This window comes from Solenopsis invicta, chromosome 13 (assembly GCF_016802725.1).
Source record: "Solenopsis invicta isolate M01_SB chromosome 13, UNIL_Sinv_3.0, whole genome shotgun sequence".
Lineage (NCBI taxonomy): Eukaryota > Metazoa > Arthropoda > Insecta > Hymenoptera > Formicidae > Solenopsis > Solenopsis invicta.
The window spans coordinates 13,760,210-13,783,071 of NC_052676.1; the positions used below are offsets into that span (position 1 = coordinate 13,760,210).

General features: G+C 36.6%; 1 protein-coding gene across 1 annotated transcript in view; it reads left to right on the plus strand.

Annotated features, from left to right (window-relative positions):
• The first annotated feature begins 2,098 nt into the window (after window positions 1-2,098).
• The window catches only part of LOC105202627 (28 kDa heat- and acid-stable phosphoprotein), a 31,429-nt gene continuing 10,665 nt past the window's right edge, over window positions 2,099-22,862 (plus strand). Inside the window, exons 1-4 of the mRNA XM_026140229.2 lie at window positions 2,099-2,336; window positions 2,465-2,562; window positions 5,526-5,654; window positions 18,370-18,500. Coding sequence (XP_025996014.1) covers window positions 2,327-2,336; window positions 2,465-2,562; window positions 5,526-5,654; window positions 18,370-18,500 — 368 coding nt within the window. The 5' untranslated portion in view covers window positions 2,099-2,326. The remainder of the gene's footprint in view (window positions 2,337-2,464; window positions 2,563-5,525; window positions 5,655-18,369; window positions 18,501-22,862) is intronic.

Sequence of the window (22,862 nt, forward strand, 5' to 3'; positions counted from 1 at the left end):
AATTACGTTCACCGATCGATAAGCAAGTCTACATTCCAAAAACCATCGAAGAAAATGTGTTGCAACCTTTTAGCTTACGACTGTACACCCAAGGACTTTGATTCTGTCCATGGGGAAATTTTCCAAACTAAGAAGTCGCTATCTTTCTACATATTTACAGTTTATGATTAACGTAACGACCAATAAGCTTTAGTTGTTTCATTAATCATGAACTGCAAATATGTAGAAAGTGGTGACTTCTCAGTTTGAAAAATTTTTTTATGGACAGAATCAAAATCCTTGGGTGTACAGTCGTGAGCTAAAAGATTGCAACATATTTTCTTCAATGATTTTTGGAATGTAGACTTGCTCATCAAACAGCAAACATAATTGGTTCTTACCTGTGGATCCAACCAATTACGTTCGCCGATTGATGAGCAAGTTTATATTCCAAAAACCATCAAAAAAATGTGTTGCAACTTTTTAGCTCACGACTCTACAAGAAAAAAAAACTGAAAATGTTACTTTTCATAAGTAAGTATTAAGCCTGCCGCAGACAATACGTTTTTTCTTACTGGATTTTCTTACTTGCTACTGTACGGGCAATGGTACTGGCAGTGCTACTGGCCGTGGCTTCACACGGTGTGAGTTTTGGTACGGGCTGAGTAACTGAAATTTGTTTCATAGAAGCGGCATGCTTAAATATGGATGAGATAGATGAGATGGATGAAATTATTGCAACAGTTGTACATTGTCGTAAAATTGCTATTGCATTATTTTTAATTATTGAAAAATTGCGACAACAAAATAAATATCGCCGACGTTTATGGAGTCGACAGTCAATACATTCTTTAATGTCTTACTTTTACTGTGCTTATTATGGTAATTTGGTGTGTTTATCGCATATAAACATGGTTCCTATTAGTAGGCCTCTATTAAACATAAAATACTTTTTTTGGACTATTTTGAAGTCTTTTCATTTTTGCACGACGTCATGTTTGCGAAGTGAATTCACGTTTGAACTTTGACAACACTTCGACAGTATAATCTGGTATAACCCAGTATAACCTATACAGACTGTGTCCTGATTGGCTTTCACAATAAACCAGTACAGAATCACGTAAGAAAAATAGGACATGATCTATTACGAAAATCCAGTACGCGAGCCAGTAGCGTAGCCCGTAAGCTACCCATTTCCAGTACGGGAGCACGTAAGACTGCCAGTATAGGAGCACGTAAGCAATCCCGTAAGAAAAAACGTATCGTCTGCGGCAGGCTTTACTTATTCTTTTTGCATATTCTATTATATATATATTAAAATGTTTATAGAGATAGTTTTTTCACTTTTAGTTATGATGTATGTAGCATTAATGTACAATACATCTGTACAATACATGCTATTTTTACAGAATATACATTGTCCTCTAAAATTAATTGATTATTTGTGTAATGTATGTGTATGTACATATAACATGAAATTTTTAAGTTATACAATCATATATATATTTTTACAACTTAAAAATTTTATGTTTTGTATAACTTAAAAATTTCAATATTACCACATATAAATCTCGTGAAAAGGTCACAAGGATAGAGGTTCAAATAATGGCGCTTAACGATTTGGCAACCATCTTAGGAGGGCTATTTCCGTTTCACAAGTTACTAGAGGCTTGTTTTCTATTCCTGCACTAGACTGCACTGGAACGTTCATTCTTGCTATCACTAACTTTCAAATATATATCTATTTCATTTTAAGTGCACACTAATTCAGGGAGTTCAGGAACAGAAAACAAACGGTAGAAAGCCTGTTTCCTGATATTTTTATGCTCAATGCACACAGCACGCGTCAACGCGTTACCCGTGGCGGGGTAGCCAATCATTTTTTCGCTTTTATGGAAAGAAATAAGAAAGTAAAAGAATGATTGGCTATCCGCCACGCGTAATGGCTCTGGCAGACTAGCGCGATTTGCGACACGCGACGCGCGATTATCCAATAGGCGTACGTCTTTTCAAAAAATTGTAAACGCCTATTGGATAATCGCGCGTCGCGTGTCGCAAATCGCGCTGGTCTGCCAGAGCCATAACGCGTTGACGCGTCCTGTGTGTATTGAGCCTTACTTCTTTGATGTGTGGTATGTTGGGGCGTGTAACACGAACAAACCTTCTGACTCTAGTGTGAGGCATTCAAGGCTATCGAAAATAATAATCGCAAAAAATATCGAGACACGCATGTAGAATCTATGGTACAGCCCGGTGTAAGTTTGTGCTTTTACGTCAGTTCCCTGGTGTTCATTTCTCTTGCGATATTTAATCGTCACTGTCACTTACGCTACAATTTTGAACTACAATGCCACGAGGTGAGTTTTATTCTTTCACAAGTGCTCTGTTTCTAATTTCTATTTTCTTTTGGAAGTTATCTTGTGTCCCACGTTTCTTTGACAAGAAGGTGAATTCTGGGTTACTAATCGTACCATTTATTGCGCAGGAAAATTCGTGAATCACAAAGGTAGGAACCGACATTTCACAAATCCAGAGGAGTTGGAGGAGCAACGGCGCCAGGAGGAGAAGAAACAACAGTGGAGAGTTGGTATTTTTAGGTTATTTTACATAAATCTTGAGGCTATTTAACTCATATTATTCCTGGCTACGTAAACTCTTGGTGCTTAGAATTTAACTTATCTAATTGATTTCTAATGTAAAGAAACCAGGCGTTTGAGAAATGTATCCTTAGATCGTAGCATTGTTTATATAAACCTAAAATTAGGTTATATTACATATAGGCTGTGTTCTGATATACATTGTCAGTATTGAAAATCTATAAGCTCGGTTGACAATATTTATCTTGCGAAATCCGTGCATATTTTAGACCTTTAATTACTTTCAATTAATAGTACATTGGATGTTGATAAAGATTAAGATGATTGCACTAGTCCATAATTTATATGGTTTGGAATAACTTATTTTTAACACATTAATCATGAATTTTTATCTATTGAATGAGCCACATTGATGATCTAAATGGTAATTTGTGTATCACAAAGCTTCAGGATGTTGCTGAGACGTTATAGATTGTTTATTTTTATTTTATTATATATGTATTAATACGTTGAATGTAGATCCTAAAAGCATTTTTTACGAGGGGTTAGTCACTGAGGTAATTTTTGTACAAGGGCTAGGTAATTCAGTGGCAATCCAAACAGAATTTTGGGTAATCCAATGTAATTTTGGATAATCCAATGTAATTTTTAAATCCTAAGTAATCTAAGGGTAATATCAAATAATCTGTAGGTAATTCTATGTGTTCCTAAAGTAATCTCAGATAATCTGAGGTAATCTAAGGTAATCTTTGATTTTTTAGTAAACGTTATTGCTGAGCATGTTATATTTTTATACAATAATATACATTTTTAATCAACTTTTGGAGTTGACGTAAAAGAATTGCTTTTTTTATAATCTAAAAATTGTCATTGCTAGATTTTTGCGGTATTACATCTTGTAACGCTTTCTCTCAGGCTGCAAATATACGAGCGTTTAAAAATTGCGAAATTTCCAAACTATTTTAAGCAAATTTCTTTATGTTAAAAAATTTGCCTAAAGTAAATCTTTTAATTTCTTAAAACGGAATTCTCTCTCTCGAAATGAACAATGGGTTGTATTTATTTTCCTGCTGATAATGGATATAAATGGAATAATGCCGTTCAAATTGGTATGTAAAGTTTCATAAGTCCGCCTGATTCAAAACAAATTTTAAAGAAGCTAAAAATAACTAAAAATATATAAAAATTGCGAAATACATTTTTATCTACAATGAAAAGATATGTGCAAAATCTTTTAAAAAATTTTTTATATTGATTATTCTTCGAATTCGTTTTAGAATTGTTAAGAATTACTGTTTCAAAAAGTTGTGCCCGCCACACGTGCTTACAGAAGATTTCATCGTTTCATTGTTTTGCGTATACGCATACGCGATGCATTTCGCTGCTGAGAAACAATCACATATCGGAAACGCAGTCTTTTTCGAGTCTGTACTGGTCTATACTTGATGTAAGCGAGACGTTACGCGCTCTGTGCTTGATACAGTTTTTGTGGTTTTATTATCGAAATCGATCAAAATGGAAAATTCATTTTTAAACAAAAATTTGGCTCATAGAAAAAGATTATTTTTAATTTGAATATCTGTATTTATTTTCTGAATATGGCAAAACTAGATCTTAGAATAAAATGATTTAACTCTATCAAAAAATTTCATTACTTCAAATTCCTATATGTCAGTAGAAATCAATGCTCACTTCTTACTTATGCTTTTTCAAAAAATTTGTATCTGACTCTAACTTGAATTCTAGTATGTCCCATGGTTGATGAGTAGCCAACCATGTGAACAAATTTTTTGTTCAACAACAAGCTTAACTTCAACTTTTTTTACAATAGTCAATTTTAGTTTGAACGATATTATGAATAGAATTAAAAAAATTCAAATCATACAAAACGTCAAAAATGATTTAAAAGATCAGTTTATTTTCCCAAGGGAAGTACATAATCGCTTAGGTATTGGAAGTAATGAAAATTTAGGTGATATCCCAGATGATGTAGAAATTGAAAACATTATTTATTATGTCAACTCTTACAGAAGCTAAATCGGACCTTAATAAAATTGGCATAAACAACATTCCTGAATCGTATTGGAAAAATATTAATTGTTTCCCAAAATGTTTGGAAAAAAAATTTTTTGGAAGATATTGATTTAAATAATGATGAGGATGATAATTTAATTTATAAAATACCTATTAATATTTATTATGTGCTAACTTCACAGAGGTTTAATATTTATATTTAATAGGATATTGTTTTGTTAGTATATTAAAAGATCTCAAACGTTAAAAGTAGTCAAACTTCTTACTATGTATACCTACATATAATACATATTCTGTTTGTGAAAATTTTTATATTTTTGTGTTTTTGTATGCAATAAATATTTGTTTTGTAAAATTGTTTTTTTTTTAAGCAATGAAAATCTAAAATTGATTTGAAGAAATAATACTTTAGCTACTCGTATAAGGTAATTTTAGATGAGCAAAGTAAATTTGGTAAAATCTTGGGTAATCTCAGAAAATATGACGTAATTTTTAATACTCTAAGGTAATCTTGGATAATATAAAGTAGTATTTGATAATCTGAGGTAGTATTAGGTAATCTGAGGTAATATTGGGTAATCTGAGGTAGTATTGTGTAATCTGAGGTAGTATTGGGTAATCTTAAGTCATCCAAGGTAATTTAAAGGTAATCCGTGTTAAAGGTAATTTTTGTACACCATAACCGCTAGTGACCAACCCCTCGATTTTTTAATTGTAATGAGCGATTGAAAAAGACCAATTTAGGTTGAAATTAGTTTTACAATAGTTATAAAAATAAAAATTAAAAACAAGGTGGAAAAAAATTTTAGATGTCTTTATTATACTCGTCCTTGGACTTTCTGAATTATTTATTATTGTATTATAATAACAAACAAGACATTGTTTAAGTAAATTAACTTAAAATTTATTTTACAGAAAAATAAAGGGGAGGATAGTTCTAGTGAGGAAGAAGATGATGAAGAGCCTAAAACGAGTGGAGCTAATAGGTCAAAGAATGGTGCCACAGACAGCGATAGTGAATCAGAATCAGAATCAGACACAGAGGTATGTAAAGTAAAAGAGTTGGTTAGATCATTAGAGACAGAAGACCATTTTAATCTTTAGAGATAAGTGAGTAAATATTTTTATGACATACTTATAACAGAAATTTATTAGCAATAGATTCATATGTGTTATACTATAAGTAAAAGTTTTTCAAATAAATACCACAACAGAACAGAATTTTTTCTGCTAAATATTTTTCTTTAAACAGTGTTTCTATTAGGCTGGTGCAAAAATTTTTGTTATTTGTTTACAATTTTTTATTATAAGAAAAAAATTGGTACAATATAACTTAATTGAAATAATAATGAAATTGAATATAAAAATATTAGAATTTGTTACTAATTTGTTGCTCATAAAATATGTTACTTTCTATTTTGTTAGTTGTGCAACAAATATACATGACAGAGGAGGACTTCTCAGCAGACAGATAAAGAATAAATAATCAGAAAATAATTTGTTGCTCTCATGATTATGATATCAAAACCGTTCTCAGATATTATAACATTGAAATATATTACGATTCGAATTAGTTGCTAATGGCATAACGTTAAAAATAATTAATTTATTCAAGGAACGCGAACGTCAAGTTCAAATATTTGTTACACGATCAATGGATTTGTTGCTCGTATGATTATGGTATTAACCCTTAAACACACCGATCCTGTAAAATACGGAAACACATTTTTGGGTCTGACAGACTTTTTCAACTTTGAGAAGCTATAACTTTGATTACAATCAATATTTTTCTACGATTTTTTTTTTTAAACAAAAGTTCCAAATCTCAGGAGTGTGACTGCATAATCGGCATTGCCGACAAATAATTTATTGTAAAGTTATAAAAGCAAAACCATTAAGGGGGGAAACCACAGTAGAGCACGAAAAAGTAAGGCTATTTTCGGGAATTTTTTTTGGGTCAATGAAATGATGAATCAAAAATCTGTAAAATAAGCAGTATAACATCATAAACGAACTACAATTTAAAATTTTTTGACGCATTTTTATTACAAAATGGCGGCTGTGCAGCACTTGTCCTATGGCGCCTATTTTTACAGGAGGGCCCATGGGCGGACATCTACAATCCGTAATTTTTGACCTGGAACAAAAAATGAAAGTTTTTTAGGTTCTATATATAAATGGGTATGGAACTGCGTAGGATTTTTTCGATATGTTAATTTTTCGCAAAATGGCGCACGTTTTAAGAAAAACTTGCAAATGTAACAAAAAAAACGCCATAAAATTGTTGATAAAAAAAAACTATATAATATAAAAAAAAACCCTACGCAGTTCCATAGAGAAAGGTATTCTGAATATACTGTGAAAATTTCAAACCGATCGGTAAAGATTTATTCAAGTTATGTGTCCGCCCAGTTAAAAAAAAGTGGTTTCGAGAAAAACGCGTTTAAAGTTTTAAGTACTGTAAAATCATATAATATTTTTATATACCTCTAATCGGCGATGCCTGCACCATACAACTGGCCTTCTTCGTCAATTTCCTGTTGATGTTTGGCCTTTCGAATTGACATCTGGTCGATTCTGGCCTGTTTTGCGCCCTCTGTCATGGATCGCTCCGCCTTCTGTATTCGCCTTTCATTTAATTCCATACACAGCTCATAACTTTTCGGGCCGTTTTTCATCTCCATGACTTCGATTATGCGTAAAACGGACAGTAACCCGTCATTAAAAATGCACGAAGCGATGTTGACAGCAATAACGATAACTTTTTTGCCTGAATTTAAAGTTTTTGGAGCAATCGCCCACACTGTCGAATTCAAACTTTCATTATTATTTTGTGTGAAACCGCCGATGCAGCGAGTGAGAAGATCATCCGCAGTGAGTTGTTCGTAAACTGGCTTAATTGCTTCATAAACTACATCAGACATTGGTGGTTTGTGCGTATAGGTAGCCAAAGTGTTAGAAGATTTCGCCCTTTGCCACGAGCACCATGAATTTTCTCCAGTCGGGCAATTGTCGTGTTGGGGATGGTTATCCGTAGATATTTTGTGAAGTAATGTGGCCCATATAGCTGTCTTCATTTTTTCGACTGATTCGCAATTTCTACGAATAGCTAACCCGAAATATATTGACAGTTCGTCGATCAGTTTACCTGTCAATTTCCCTTTTCCTCCCAAGCCTTTTGTGCGTTTCTTCAAATTACGGAGGTGGGTGCCCATGCGTTTTTGTACGTGATCTACGCATTCCTTTTTAGTTATCGTCACGTTTTCGTACGGTTCAGCATCTGTGCTAAATTACAGCGCGCGCCGGAATCACAAAAGGCGCTCGGAGCATACCTGAGAGGCGTTGCTGCAGAATGGAAAATTTGGGTATTTACACATTTTTGCGGCACTCTTTTGGAATATTATTCTTAAGACCCTAAAGCACCTTACAAGCGAAAAAAAAAAATTTCGATTTTTTCAAAATTTTACTGTGGTTTCCCCCCTTAAGCAAAAATGAGAAATTGGTCAAAAATCCACTTTTCCTTCAAAAAATCATATCTTTGCAACAACAAACGTTTAAGGACTTTCAAATACGGCATTTTAAAGCTAAAGAGTCACACTTTCAAAATAAAATTTGGCAAAGTTATTTTTTCTAAAAGGTATAATTATATAACATGGAAAATATGAGGTATTTTTGGGCATCTAAAAATCCACTTTAAAAAAAAAATCATATCTTTGCAACAAAAAACTTTAAAGAATTTTACAATACGGTGTTTTAAAGCTAAAGATTCATACTTTCAAAAAAAAATTATATTATTGTCATTTTTATTAAAAAATGTACTTATGTAACAAGGCGAATATGAGGAATTTTTGATTAAATCGTGTCTAAAATTGAAAATTGATGTTTTTCATGATATATTTTGGAAAAACTTTTTTCTACAACATTTTATAGTATTCCAACTTTAGACAGAGTATATGCGAGTAACATCTGCAAATCGACCTGTTCGAACGTATTTTGTCCAGTTTTTTTATGTAAAATGCTCACAAAAAAAGTTTCACTTACTATATGGGTCGCATTGACTCTAACAAAACTTTACTGCTGTGCCGTTCGAATTCTAGTTGACCAAAAAAGTTGATCAACCATATCAATTGAAAGAGGAGATTTCAAACTTTTTTTATGTCTTGGTCCGAACCTCCTATCTCATTCCGTCTTCACATAGCAAGCGTTCAAAACTTCATATGGGGTCTCTCAGACCCACTTACGTGTTTAAGGGTTAATCATCTTTGGACATCGTACCACTGAAATATAAGGAGATTTGATTTTGTTGCTAACCACAACGCACTGAAAATAATTTGTTTATGCAAAAGCGCGCGTGTCGCGCTCTAAAGTTTGTTACGTTATCGTCAAAGCATTTGTTGTTTGCATGTTTATGTTACTGAAGTCTTCCTAAGACAAGATCCGATTTTGTTGCTAATCGCCACGCACTGAAAATAATTTGTTTATGCGATAAACGCGCGTGTCGCGTTTTGAAGTCTGTTGACCGATGATGACAGAATTTGTTTCTCTCATGATTGTGGTATTAAAATCATCCAAAGATATTGTGTTATCACAATATACCAAAATCCGAATTTGTACTGTATTTACTAACTGCAACACATTGAAAATAATTAATTTATCCGTACTACACGCAACATCTGTTACGAAGTGAGGATAAGTCAATTACTTTTAACGTGTTACAATTAGCAACAAAATTGAATCTTTTTATATTTCAGTGGTACGATGTCTAAGTATAATTTTAATACCATAATCATGCGAGCAGCAAATTTTTTGATGATCGGGCACAGACTTTAGTGCCCGAGTCGCGCGTTTCTCGGATAAACAAATTATTTTCAGTGCGTTGCAGTCAGCAAAAAAATCGGATCTTGTCTTAGGAAGATTTTAGTAGCATAAACTTGCGAGCAACAAATGTTTTGACGATAGAGGTACTTTAGAGTGCAACATGCGCGTTTTTTGCATAAACAAATTATTTTCAGTGGGTGGTGGTTAGCAACAAAATCGGGTCTTGTCTTAGAAAAACTTTAGTAACGTAAACATGCGAGCAACAAATGCTTTGACGATAGCGTAACGAACTTTAGAGCGCGACATGCGCGTTTTATGCATAAACAAATTATTTTCAATGCGTTACGGTTAGCAACAAAATTGAATCTCCTTATATTTCAGTGGTACGATGCCCGATGATGATTTTAATATCATAATCATACGAGCAACAGATCCATTGATTGTGTAACGAATTTTTGAACTTGGCGTTTGCGTTCCTTGAATAAATTATTTTTAACGTTATGTCATTAGCAACTAATTCGAATCGTGATATATTTCAATGTTATAATATCTGAGGACGGTTTTGATACCATAATCATAAAAGCAACAAATTATTTTTTGGTTGTTTATTCTTTATCTGTCTGCTGAGAAATTCTTCTCTATCGTATTTGTTGCACGACTAACGAAATCGAAAGCAACATATTTTGTGAGCAATAAATTAACAATAAATTAGCAACAAATTCCAATATTATTTTTATATTCAATTTCATTATTATACATATATTGTCTCGCTAACTTAATTTTCCATTAGCGGAACATTATTTAAGAAAAAAACTAACAGCAACAAATTTCTTTTTTTGGCAACTTTTTAGCAACAAATGTGCAACAATTAAAAAATATTGTTTTAATTGATTCTTTGTTTCGCTAACTTATAATACGTGATTACCTGGGAAATGATTTTTTTTTCAATGGGTATTTAGGCTCCAAAAAATTTGAAAAAAATTTTAATAAACATTAACATCACTAAACTAATTGCTATGTTATGATTTTTAAGCAGACTGTAAAAAATTAATTTGACCGTCATCCACTATTAAAGTGTAAACTGCAAAACATACTTTATTATTGTGATACTTCATGGCTTTTCTATTCTATAACTTTCTTCTTTTCCGTATATAGAGGGTGTCTGAAAAGTCTGTTTTCACTCTACAGGGTGTCCCAGAAGGTTGTATAAAGCTTATCACGAAGAGGTAGAAGGGATCGAGATAAACCAAAAAGTCTTATACTATTTTGCGATATTTTCAATAATTATTGAGTTATAAAATATTAAAGCCAAACGAATAAGAGCGCGCGGAGAGACAAGTGATCGTCCGCCTGAGCCGTAGGACTGCCCACCGCGATATTGCGGCCCGACAGTAGGCGTCAGTGAGTAGCGCGCGAGGGAAAGGATAGCTTGGCATTGCGCCGAGACTCGTGTCAACGTTATACAAGGTGTCTTATTTTAAAAAACGGACCTTGATAATTCTTCAATTAAGCATTTTCAGCAAAAACATTTCAGACAAAAGTTGTATGGGGGACATAAGATAGTGTCATTAATTTGACCTTGAATAGTTGCTTGAAAGTCACGTAAAGGTCACCTTCAATTTTTTAAATGGGACTGCCTACTTTTTATTGCATATTTTATCTTATCTCGAGACCTTTCTAAAACACTATAAGTAAATGTTTTTTTGTTAAATATTTTTTGAGTTACAAGAATTGAAAGTTACAGTACCGCCGATATTAGCATCACTCAAAGTGGAGGTTGCTTGGTCAGATTTACACCTCTTTTGTGTTCAAAGAAAGATCGGAGGATGATCCAACCAGTCAAGGTAAAATTAATCGGTGACAGCCAGCGGTATTGTAAATTTTAAGTTTTGTTACTCGAAAAATACTTAACGAAAAAACATTTATTTATAGTGTTTTGGAAAGCTCTTGAGATAAACTACAAGAATATGCAATAAAAAGTAAGCAGTTCCATTAAAAAAATTGAAGGTGACTTTTACGTAATTTTCAAGCAACTATTTGAAGTCAAATTATTCACATCATCTTATGTCCTCCTCGAAACCATACAACTTTTGCCTGAAACATTTTTGCTAAAAATTCTTTATTGAGGAATTATCGAGGTCCGTTTTTTAAAATGAGACATCCTGTATACTCGTGATCACGATTATTAAGTATTTCGTTCTTCGTAATATTTATAGCATTTTTATAGCAAAAAATCAAAAGTTAAATAATGTAACTAACTTCGCGAATGTAGCATTACATCTCTCTTTCTAAAGTACAAGAACACAGTAAATTTTTATTTATTCAAACAACAGTTCTAATTAATATTATTTGAATCTCTATTATGTGTAATTTCAAGAAAAAAATTTAAATTGTTATCATTTTTTTACACTTATTTAGCTATTTTTGAGATCTCTTACGAATTCGATATCAAAAATATAAAATTTGAAATGCAAAATGCAATATGGCGGATTAATATGGCAAACGTTATTTTCAAAGTTTCAAGCGAATTCGGTTAATTGTGAAAATTTTGTCGGCCATATTGGAGTCACCATTCTTAATTTTATATTTCTGACATTGGATTTTGGACATTGGATCAGCAACTCTCGAGTAACATGTTTTAAACGAATTTTAGTCGATTTTGAAAATTTTGTCCACCATATTTGATCCGCCATTTTAAATTTTTTATATCGGATTTGTACTCAGTGATTCCGTAAAACTAGGGATAAGTTTTACAAAATTATATTCACTAGAAAAAAAGTGTCACAAAGGGTTAAGAGAATTGGAAAGGTTGTCTCTCTCAAAGGTAAACCCAACTCAAAAAATTTATATAAGGGACCCTGCGCGAAATAAAATTTTGATCCGGTTACGGTTACGGTTAGAGATTATATCCAATTTTTGGTTTTGGTTTTGGTCTTGTTACTGATAACGGTTACTACGGATAACGGTTAAAATTAATCTTTAAAATCAACTGCATATCTATGGAACGTTAAAAATATTTGAAAAAGAGATGAAATATAGATGCCATGCATCTTTTTTTTTTAATTCTTATTTTGTAGAGAGAGAATTCTATACAGCATGCGCTTTTTCTTCTTTTTTTTGTCTGATCTGCAGTATAATCTTTAATAGCATTTTTAAAAAATCTGACCGAAAAAACCGGAAAAATATTTTTGGTTAGGTTACGGTTACGGTCGGTTAGTCTGCACAATATTTTGGTTTCGGTTTCGGTCTGACTAAAATAACGGTTATGATTTGGCTATCGGTTTTGGTTTTGGTCTGGTCAGAGTACCTGGTTTAAAAAGAATTCTTTTTACCGGAGTTTGACCCATTTAAAAGTTATTTAGGGTCAAATTTTGAAACCTAATTAAAAGAACTAAAAAATTAAAATCAAATACGAAAGTTAGGTTTTCTGTAAATAACAATTCAAAATAGGGAAAACGAGCTTAACATCCGTGCTGGATGTTGTGCGCCGAAACAAAATTAATAACCAAAATAAATAAAAGCACACGTTTTGACTTTTAACAAACAGTCTTTATCAGTATAAATCTATAACAATAAATAATTAAATTATATGCCTTATCGCAATTATATGCCTTAATGCATCGAAATAACTAATAATTTGTATTTTACCGAGTAAGAATTTGCGACATCAGCTAAAAAAAATGTACAGATCAAATCATATTGGAAGCGCCTTAGTAAAGCGGCGTCTGTAATGGGCTCATAGAGTCGCAGGAGCGGTTGTAAATTTTTGTATTTTTGGTTGTAGTCGTAATCGCTCAGAGTTGATTTAATTCCAATTCCAGAGACTACTGTTACTACGACTGACTAATTACAAGAGAGCATGGTATATCGTGTATTAACAGAAATTTCATGGTGAATTTACGACCGTTTCTGTAGACCTATTCTGTAACGATATCGAATTGTCGCTAAAAAGTTACAGAATGGGCTTATTGTAGGCCTATTTTTTTTTTATATATGACCGGTCTTTATACGTGTTTATTTTTGGATATTCATATCTCTTAATTGGCTTTACAAATTTCAAAAATTTTTTATACAATTAAAGTAGTGACAAAAATATACCCCGCTAGCTACAATTTAAGGGAGACTTTACACCTTGACAGAAAAGTAGAAAGCAGAAACCAATCAAAATTTGCGCTGATAGTATACAGTTTTAATTTTTTGCTATAGACTGTACCTACTTACTACCAGCGCGAGTTCTGATTGGCTCACTGCTTTTCTGCTTTCTGTTTTTCTGCTAAGGTGTGAATTTTTCTTAATACGAAAAACAAAAGTATGTTAAAAAAAATTATAGTTTAATTATCGTCTTTTGCAGCTGACTGATGACATGTGCCCCATATAAAAGTTTTAGAAATGGTGTGTGTGTGCGTGCGTGCGTGCGTGCGTGCGTGCGTGCGTGCGTGCGTGCGTGCGTGCGTGCGTGCGTGCGTGCGTGCGTGCGTGCGTGCGTGCGTGCGTGCGTGCGTGCGTGCGTGCGTGCGTGCGTGCGTGCGTGCGTGCGTGCGTGCGTGCGTGCGTGCGTGCGTGCGTGCGTGCGTGCGTGCGTGCGTGCGTGCGTGCGTGCGTGCGTGCGTGCGTGCGTGCGTGCGTGCGTGCGTGCGTGCGTGCGTGCGTGCGTGCGTGCGTGCGTGCGTGCGTGCGCGTGCGTGCGTGCGTGCGTGCGTGCGTGCGTGCGTGCGTGCGTGCGTGCGTGCGTGCGTGCGTGCGTGCGTGCGTGCGTGCGTGCGTGCGTGCGTGCGTGCGTGCGTGCGTGCGTGCGTGCGTGCGTGCGTGCGTGCGTGCGTGCGTGCGTGCGTGCGTGCGTGCGTGCGTGCGTGCGTGCGTGCGTGCGTGCGTGCGTGCGTGCGTGCGTGCGTGCGTGCGTGCGTGCGTGCGTGCGTGCGTGCGTGCGTGCGTGCGTGCGTGCGTGCGTGCGTGCGTGCGTGCGTGCGTGCGTGCGTGCGTGCGTGCGTGCGTGCGTGCGTGCGTGCGTGCGTGCGTGCGTGCGTGCGTGCGTGCGTGCGTGCGTGCGTGCGTGCGTGCGTGCGTGCGTGCGTGCGTGCGTGCGCGTGCGTGCGTGCGTGCGTGCGTGCGTGCGTGCGTGCGTGCGTGCGTGCGTGCGTGCGTGCGTGCGTGCGTGCGTGCGTGCGTGCGTGCGTGCGTGCGTGCGTGCGTGCGTGCGTGCGTGCGTGCGTGCGTGCGTGCGTGCGTGCGTGCGTGCGTGCGTGCGTGCGTGCGTGCGTGCGTGCGTGCGTGCGTGCGTGCGTGCGTGCGTGCGTGCGTGCGTGCGTGCGTGCGTGCGTGCGTGCGTGCGTGCGTGCGTGCGTGCGTGCGTGCGTGCGTGCGTGCGTGCGTGCGTGCGTGCGTGCGTGCGTGCGTGCGTGCGTGCGTGCGTGCGTGCGTGCGTGCGTGCGTGCGTGCGTGCGTGCGTGCGTGCGTGCGTGCGTGCGTGCGTGCGTGCGTGCGTGCGTGCGTGCGTGCGTGCGTGCGTGCGTGCGTGCGTGCGTGCGTGCGCGTGCGTGCGTGCGTGCGTGCGTGCGTGCGTGCGTGCGTGCGTGCGTGCGTGCGTGCGTGCGTGCGTGCGTGCGTGCGTGCGTGCGTGCGTGCGTGCGTGCGTGCGTGCGTGCGTGCGTGCGTGCGTGCGTGCGTGCGTGCGTGCGTGCGTGCGTGCGTGCGTGCGTGCGTGCGTGCGTGCGTGCGTGCGTGCGTGCGTGCGTGCGTGCGTGCGTGCGTGCGTGCGTGCGTGCGTGCGTGCGTGCGTGCGTGCGTGCGTGCGTGCGTGCGTGCGTGCGTGCGTGCGTGCGTGCGTGCGTGCGTGCGTGCGTGCGTGCGTGCGTGCGTGCGTGCGTGCGTGCGTGCAATAGTAAAGTAGCTAGCGAAGTGTGAATTAAATGAAAGGACAATACGGCGTTTGCAGAATAATTTTAGAAGCTTTAGTATAAGAGATGTAAATATCTGAAAATTGTTTATGTAATTTTCACGTGAAATTGGTGCGGAGGGCAGAAATTATGTTTATGGTAGTTCAGAGATCTTGCATTAAGATTGGTTTATGCAGGCCGTAACCGCTAACTTATGTAAGAAATTGACGTATCATAGTCGATTATTCTTCTATAAATCGATTATGATTGGTCAATTTCTTACAGATTCCGGTATAAGTTAGCTGTTACGGCCTGCATAAACCAACTTTTAAAATCAAAAGAACAAGGACAGATGAGTGCGTTTGACAAATAGCGGTAGCCCTTGACTATATAACTAGTCTATATAACTTGACTCTATAACTTGACTTGACTGCCAGTTGGCCAGTTCACGCTGTCTTCAACATAACGCGCGCCTCTGACGGTTAAATAACAGAAAACTGAAACACGAAGTCGCATTTTGCTGGTAAAATAGGAATAAAGAGAGAGATGGAATATGACATGAGTGACATGACCATAGTATAAGTACATACAGTAAGTCAACTCCGTCTGAAATCCAATGAGTAAAACGACACAGGAGAGATCATGGGGGTAAAACTAGTATCTTGGTTTTTGGTTACACGGAAAAGTGAGGCCTACTTGAAAATGGGAGTTGAAATGACCAATCAGAAAATGTCTTGATGTAAGTTGGTAAGAATAAGTATCTGCTCACCCGAATTTTGTGCAATTTTGTATGGTAGCATTGATGAACTAGTTTCTCCAACAATGCAGAGGAAAGGATGGTTTGTGCAGGCAATAACAATTAATTTATGCAGCATCCGGTAAAGTTTAATACTAGAATTTCAAGACTACTGTTTATTGAGACCTCGATAAATAGAAATAATGAAATCCTAATAATGAACTTTACTGGTTTTGACATAAGTTAATGATTATTGCTTACATAAATAAATTTCTATATTTTTGTCCTGAAGACCCCCTTCCACAATCCATTTAATTTCCCACTTCACCACCAAATAGCAGGGTCAGTTGCTTTTTATTTCCCATGCTAAGTACAGAACTTTCATTTCTCATAGTATATGTTCTGTGGGAGAGACTACATCTGTAGTGGGGGTAAGCTAAACGGGTGACGGATACACGTCATGGATCCATTTTGAGCGTCTATTTTTTGTGACGACATTAAAAAGAGAGGGAAAACTCGAGAGAAAGAGAGTTACATTGTCAAGCTAATTGGCGCCCTTAAGCAGCCATCTTAAGCGTCCATTTTATATAGCTACTTCCGTCCCCAGTTGTTGCGCAAAATGCTCCCTTCTGTGTCTTTACTCATTGCTGAAATCTGCGAAATGGTTGTCACTCGCGCATGACGGGAATGACATTCAACAAGATGGCGGCCTATAGGGAAACTAGGAAAACACCAGGAAACACTAATCTCTAACGTAAAATTGTTTAATATCGTTGTTTAAACTGAGCATTGTATAAAGCGATTTGGTACGGATAGTACGCATAACAAATGATTAATGTAAACTAGATAATTTACTTATTATTGTTTAGGACATTTCAATGTCTACATGATGTTTCTTGAACGAGGCGTGCTGTATAAGTTAGTGTTTAAATTGTTCGCGCCGCACACTCAACATTATGGCCGACCATTTCTCTTCAGATCAAAGGTGCCGACACAGAGTTGACTTAATGTGTGTACTTATACTGTGGACATGACATTGCGTTATTTTATTATACTTAGCAGAGTTCAAAATCATTGCATTTGTAACACATAAATAAATGTGCAAAAAAAAGAATTGCGACTTTGTATTTCAATTTTTTATTATTTAACCGTTGAAGGCGCGCGTTATGTTGAAGACACAGCAAAGCATTGTGAGAATAGGAAAAGTAAGGGTAACTGACAGTCTATAGTTATTAGTTATATAGTCAAAGGCACTAGCCTATTCCCCTTACTCTTCGCCTCACGTGCGATCCTCAGTCTGTCGAAAAAAAATCTGCAGCAATCTGCAGTATCGACGTTGAGTGAGTTCCATCGTCAGTTCAGCATTGCTTAAAGTTTATTGTAAGTCACTCAGGGCCGTACGATATAAAAGACACGAAAAAGAAACATTTTTGTAGCGTCGAATATAACGTGATAAACAAGAAATAAGAATTTGAGGCACATTGATAGTGATCGATGAATTCCATGAGCAGATAGTGCAATTCCTGCAAATTATAAAACAAATTATTTTACTGCTATATCACACTAACTCTCTACTAATGTTACTTTTTTGTAATAAGAGGCCGGAAAAAATAACACTAGCGAAATTGATATAATGTAGCTATATGACAATTTGTTTTGTAATTACAATTTAATTTGCACTACTTGTTTGTTGAATTTGTCGATCATTATCCATGTGTCTCATTTTTTGTTTATTTTGTTACATTTCAAAAAGTTTTTTTTTTTTAATGTCTTATATTGTACGATCCTGAACGGCTTACAGTGGATAGAACTTAAAAAGACGGACACTATTACACCTTAACAGCTTTTTTTAGAATTATCCGAGTTGGAGGGATGATTAAAATTTTTGAAAATTAGCTTTTTTTAAACTTTGTTCCTAAATAATTTCTGAAAAAGAGCAAAAAAAAATAACTTGATACAAAGCGGAGACACGTTTACTCTAAAGAATCAACATGTCAATCTCCGCTTTGTATCAAAAATTTTTCTTCTTTATGACCTTTTTATCAATATACAATAATATGGGGGAGAAAATTTTATTTAAAATTTAGCAGGACACCCCTTGAGGAGGACAACTATTCCAATCCTCCTAAAAAAGCAGCCCCTCGATCGAATACATATTTCGTGGTTTTTTATAATTTTGAATTGCTTTTGAAATATATGAAGCGAAAACGGACTTTTTGAATATTCTGTATATGTGCGTATGTTCAATATTAAAACATTTTTCATATTGTTACATATTTTATAAATAAAATGTTATATATTCTAATCTTTCATTATTATTTTGTTTTTACAGGGAGGAAAAGCAAAAGGCGTAGAGAATTTAATTCAAGTAGAAAATCCAAACAGGGTACAAAAGAAAACTAAAAAATTGTCCCAATTGAGTCAGTCGTTAGACGCAAAGCCAGAACTATCTCGAAAAGAACGGTAAGTGTGGAATTATTTGATCATAGCTTTTAGGAAGGGTATCTGTCCATAAATGTCCGAGCAGATATCTCGTAACTGACTGAAATTACAAGAAAGTTTAATAAGAGAAATTTACATGGCTCTTAGTCGCCTATAAAATGCATGTAAAAAAATTTTTTTGACTTGTGATCTTTTTGACTTATGAAGGTTAACGTAGATTTTTTAAATGAGTACTTATAATTTTTTTGCATATTTACATAGTAGAGGTAATTTGCTATTAAAATTATATTTGGAAAAAATTGCTACTACACATCGTTTACGAGTAATCGATATGTTAAGTATTAAAGTAATAATTTAGATTAAGTATTGTTGAAGTTTGAAATGTCAAATAGGTTGAGAAAGTAAACATTTTTTTTCATGAAACATTTATTAAGACATTAATTAATAAATTGCTCAAAATTGTTACCATCATGATTGATATAGCATTCAACGCATTTTATAATGTTAACTCTAGCATTTTTATTGTAATACTTTCAACAGCTTTAGTGATCTTATGTCGTGAATCTTCTTCATTTTTAGGAATAGTTGCATAAACAATATCCTTCTTAATATACCCCCCAAAGGAAAAAATCGCAAGGTATCAAGACCACAGATTTCAGTGGCCATCGTATAGGACCATTAGTACCTATCCAACAAATAGGAAATCTATTATTTAGAAAGTTAATTACACTACGTGTATTGTGTGCTGGAGCACCAGCTTGATGAAAAATAATATTTTGAAAAACTGATAATGGAAGATTGCGTAAATAATCTGAGAAAGTTGTGTGCAAAAATTTCAAGTATCTGTCACCATTAAGATGACCATGGAAATAGAAAGGTCCAATAATTTTTGTTTTGACAATCATCAAAGTTGTGTATTTTGACAAGTTGAAGGTCAGTGGTCCTGTTCGACATAAGAAACTTCAAAATATTATGTAGCCTGATGAATCATGTTTTGCAAATTTTAATCGGAGCAATCTACTTTAATACTTAACATGCTGATTATCTTGTAAACGATGCACAGTACCAATTTTTTTTCGAATATAATTTTGATTGTAAATTACCTCTACTAAGTAAATATGCAAAAGTTATAGGTATTCATTTAAAAAAATCTACGTTGACCTTTAACTTAAAAAGGTCACGAGTAAAAAAAAATTTTTACATGCATTTTGTAGCCGATTAAAACCCATGTAAATATTTCTTATTAAACTTTCTTTGTAACTTCAACCAATTGCAAGATATTTGCTCGGACATTTATGGACGGATACCCTGTATATAAAGATAGGAGGAAAAATCAGAAAATAATGTAACTTTATGTATTCTTCATGTACAATATAAAGATACGTTAACAAAAAAAATATATAACAATATTTTTTAAGCATTTTACGCATTGTCTAACTTTACAAAAAATTTTGTGTAAAGATCCATAAATCTTTTGATTACGTCTGTGAAGGTTTTTGGCTGCCCTCAGCTATATATACACCATTTTTTTAACTTTTTTGTTTGCGAATTGCTAACCACGCAGAACTTCTTTTTAAGTAAGGTACTTGAGCTGAATAAGGCCCACTTTTAAATTTACCATTTAAAAATCCACTTTATGTTTGAAATATATGCTTAAAAGATATATCGTTGGAAGTAGATAAAGATTGAATAGGAAATTAATACCGCTGGCAACACGTTTATTCAGTGCAACGAAAGCTTGTAATAAAGTAGGTAAATCAGTCGTTTTTATAAAAATGTGTTGTAAATTTAATAAGTATACATTATTTTATGGTTTATTACAACATATTATCATATTATTTAACTTTCGAACTATAGAAAAAAACAAATATGTATATTAATTTTTTGGAATAAATATACTTTTTTATAAATAATGTATTAATAAATAAGGCCCACTTGTACATTAATTGTTATAGCTATTGTTATTTGTTTATTATGTATGTGGCTTGCAACAGAAAATAACGATTTTCAATGATACTAACTTTCCATAAGTTAAAATTGCACTAAAATAGCCAAAATTTCTTATAGTTAAAATATTAATTATAGACAAAATTAAAAATAATTGTGACGTTTTACTAGTATAATAGATCTTAAAGGATTTCGTATTTGTGATTAATAATCATTTTAACAGTAAGTTGGAAAATAATATTTAATTTTTTTGTTATTTTTCATTTATTTTTAATTTGGGTCTTATTAAAAGCACAAGAATTTAATAAGGCCCAATGTCAGAGTGTAAAAACATTTCTTTTTTGTTTTCTTAAAAATGTTTTATATAGAAGATAATTTTATTTTAGCGAGTGGTTGAAATAAACATTTTATTCTCATTTAATTTATTTCAATATCTTTGTAAATAGAATTTATAAAAAATAAAATATGTTAAGTGGGCCTTATTTGGCTTGGGTACCCTATACATTTTTCCTTACATACGAATTTTTTGAAATTTAATATAGAAGTTTTTAAGTTAGCTATTACGAATATTGAACCTGGTTTTGCAAATTTTCAAAAGAAGGTTATTAAAAAAGTGTCAATTTTGATCCCTGAGAAAATTTTCCAAACTGAGAAGTCATCATCTTTTTACATACTTGCAGTAGCGGGATTCTGTAACTCTTAACGACAGCTAGGGATATCGATACGTGTCGTTGCGCAGCTTTTCTACCATGTATAATATCTGCGCAACGACGCTTTAACGATACCGAATTGTCGCTAAAGAGTTACAGAATCCCGCTACAGTTCATGATTAACGTAACGACTATAGCTTATAGGGCTTCACACATGAAATGCATAACATAACATAAGCACAACATAAGACCGATGGACCAATCCAACATAAAGTCGCCATATTGATTTACATAAGATTCCCATTGGTCCAGAGGCTTTATGCTACGCTTATGTTCTGTTATACATTTCATGTGCGAGGCCCTTTATTAGTCGTTACGTTAATTATGAAGTGTAAGTATGTAGAAAGATAGCGATTTATCAGTTTGGAAAAATTTCCGAGGGACAGAATCAGTGGCCTAGTTTGTAACAACCTGTGTTTTGTCCGAGCGCGGACGAGCTCAGGGAAGCCAGGGCTCGAAGGAAGGTTGCCGGATTAATTAATTCTGAGATCGGGCGTGCGTTTAATGAGAAACTAGTTTATTCGATATATAATGTTGACAAATATGCGCACGTAGTTCGGGGATACACGCGGTGTATCCGCGACGGTACGGTGACGTGATTGCACAATAATAAGACGCGATATTTACAGAACGGGGGTCTATTTACATGCGTTCGATCGCTCGCACTCGGCTCGCGGCCGGTGCGAGAGAGCGCGCGATAGCGCGGTCTCGCTCACGCTTGGTTCGGTATCGTCGCGAGGATTCCACAATGTTTATGTCGTCGCCGGCCTTGTCGATCCGCGGCGCGCGCGGGCCGGGACGCCCTACGCTAGAAGCCGCGTCGGTGTTCCGCGAATTCGCGACAGGTGCGCGGCGGGATTCCCTTAGTAGGGAATCCCCGACGTGAGTCGGTGCCGGCTGCCTCGAGAGCTCTCGATGGAGGCAGAGATCTCTCTACCCCCTTGGTGGCAGTCGTTACCGTGGACTCTCGGACGGAGATGGGTTTGAGGGAATCGTTGAGATCTCTCAACGGTGGCAGAGCTCGCTCTACCACTCGGATTCCCTAGGTGCCGGGAAAGCGGGATCGGAAATCGCCGAGATCTCTCGGCGGTGACAGAGCTCGCTCTACCACGCGGATTTCCTGGGTCTGGCTCGGAGGCTGGACCGGAGAAGAGTCGATCTCTCTGCGGGATCGTCCGCCTTTTATACCCCGATCTCGGAGAGTCGGGGATGTTCGAGTGGAGTTCGGTTCTTCTCGGAATACAGCATCCCCGCTGCTCCGAGATCGGTCCGGTATCGCGCTCTCGCTTGAGCGTACGCCTCTCTGTCGCTCCAACGCCAGGAGCATGCGAATCCGTGCGCGTGCGCGCGGACTTCGGGCGTTTAACGGCGCGCTTGTCGGACCGTTCGTGCGCGCGTGTGAGGCGATTATCGGCGCGTAGCGCCTGTTCGTCTATCCGGCGGGTGTTCGGCCGGACAGGGGAGCGGTTCGTGGCCCCAGGGGGGGACGATGCGGAGGTGCATCGTTACAACACCCCCTTCCCAAGGAGGCCTGAATCTAGGGGCCTTGGTCGAGTCGCTCGGGCTGGCGTTGCGACTTCTCCTTACAGGAGCGGAGTTGGCCGTTTCCGTTGAACCGCAGATGCCACCTGCGGTTCCCTAGCCGGGGCTTATATTGCCGGCTGACGTGCACCGCGAAGTGCGGTACTTCGACCGTTATGCCGGGTTCTACCTCCACCAGTATTGG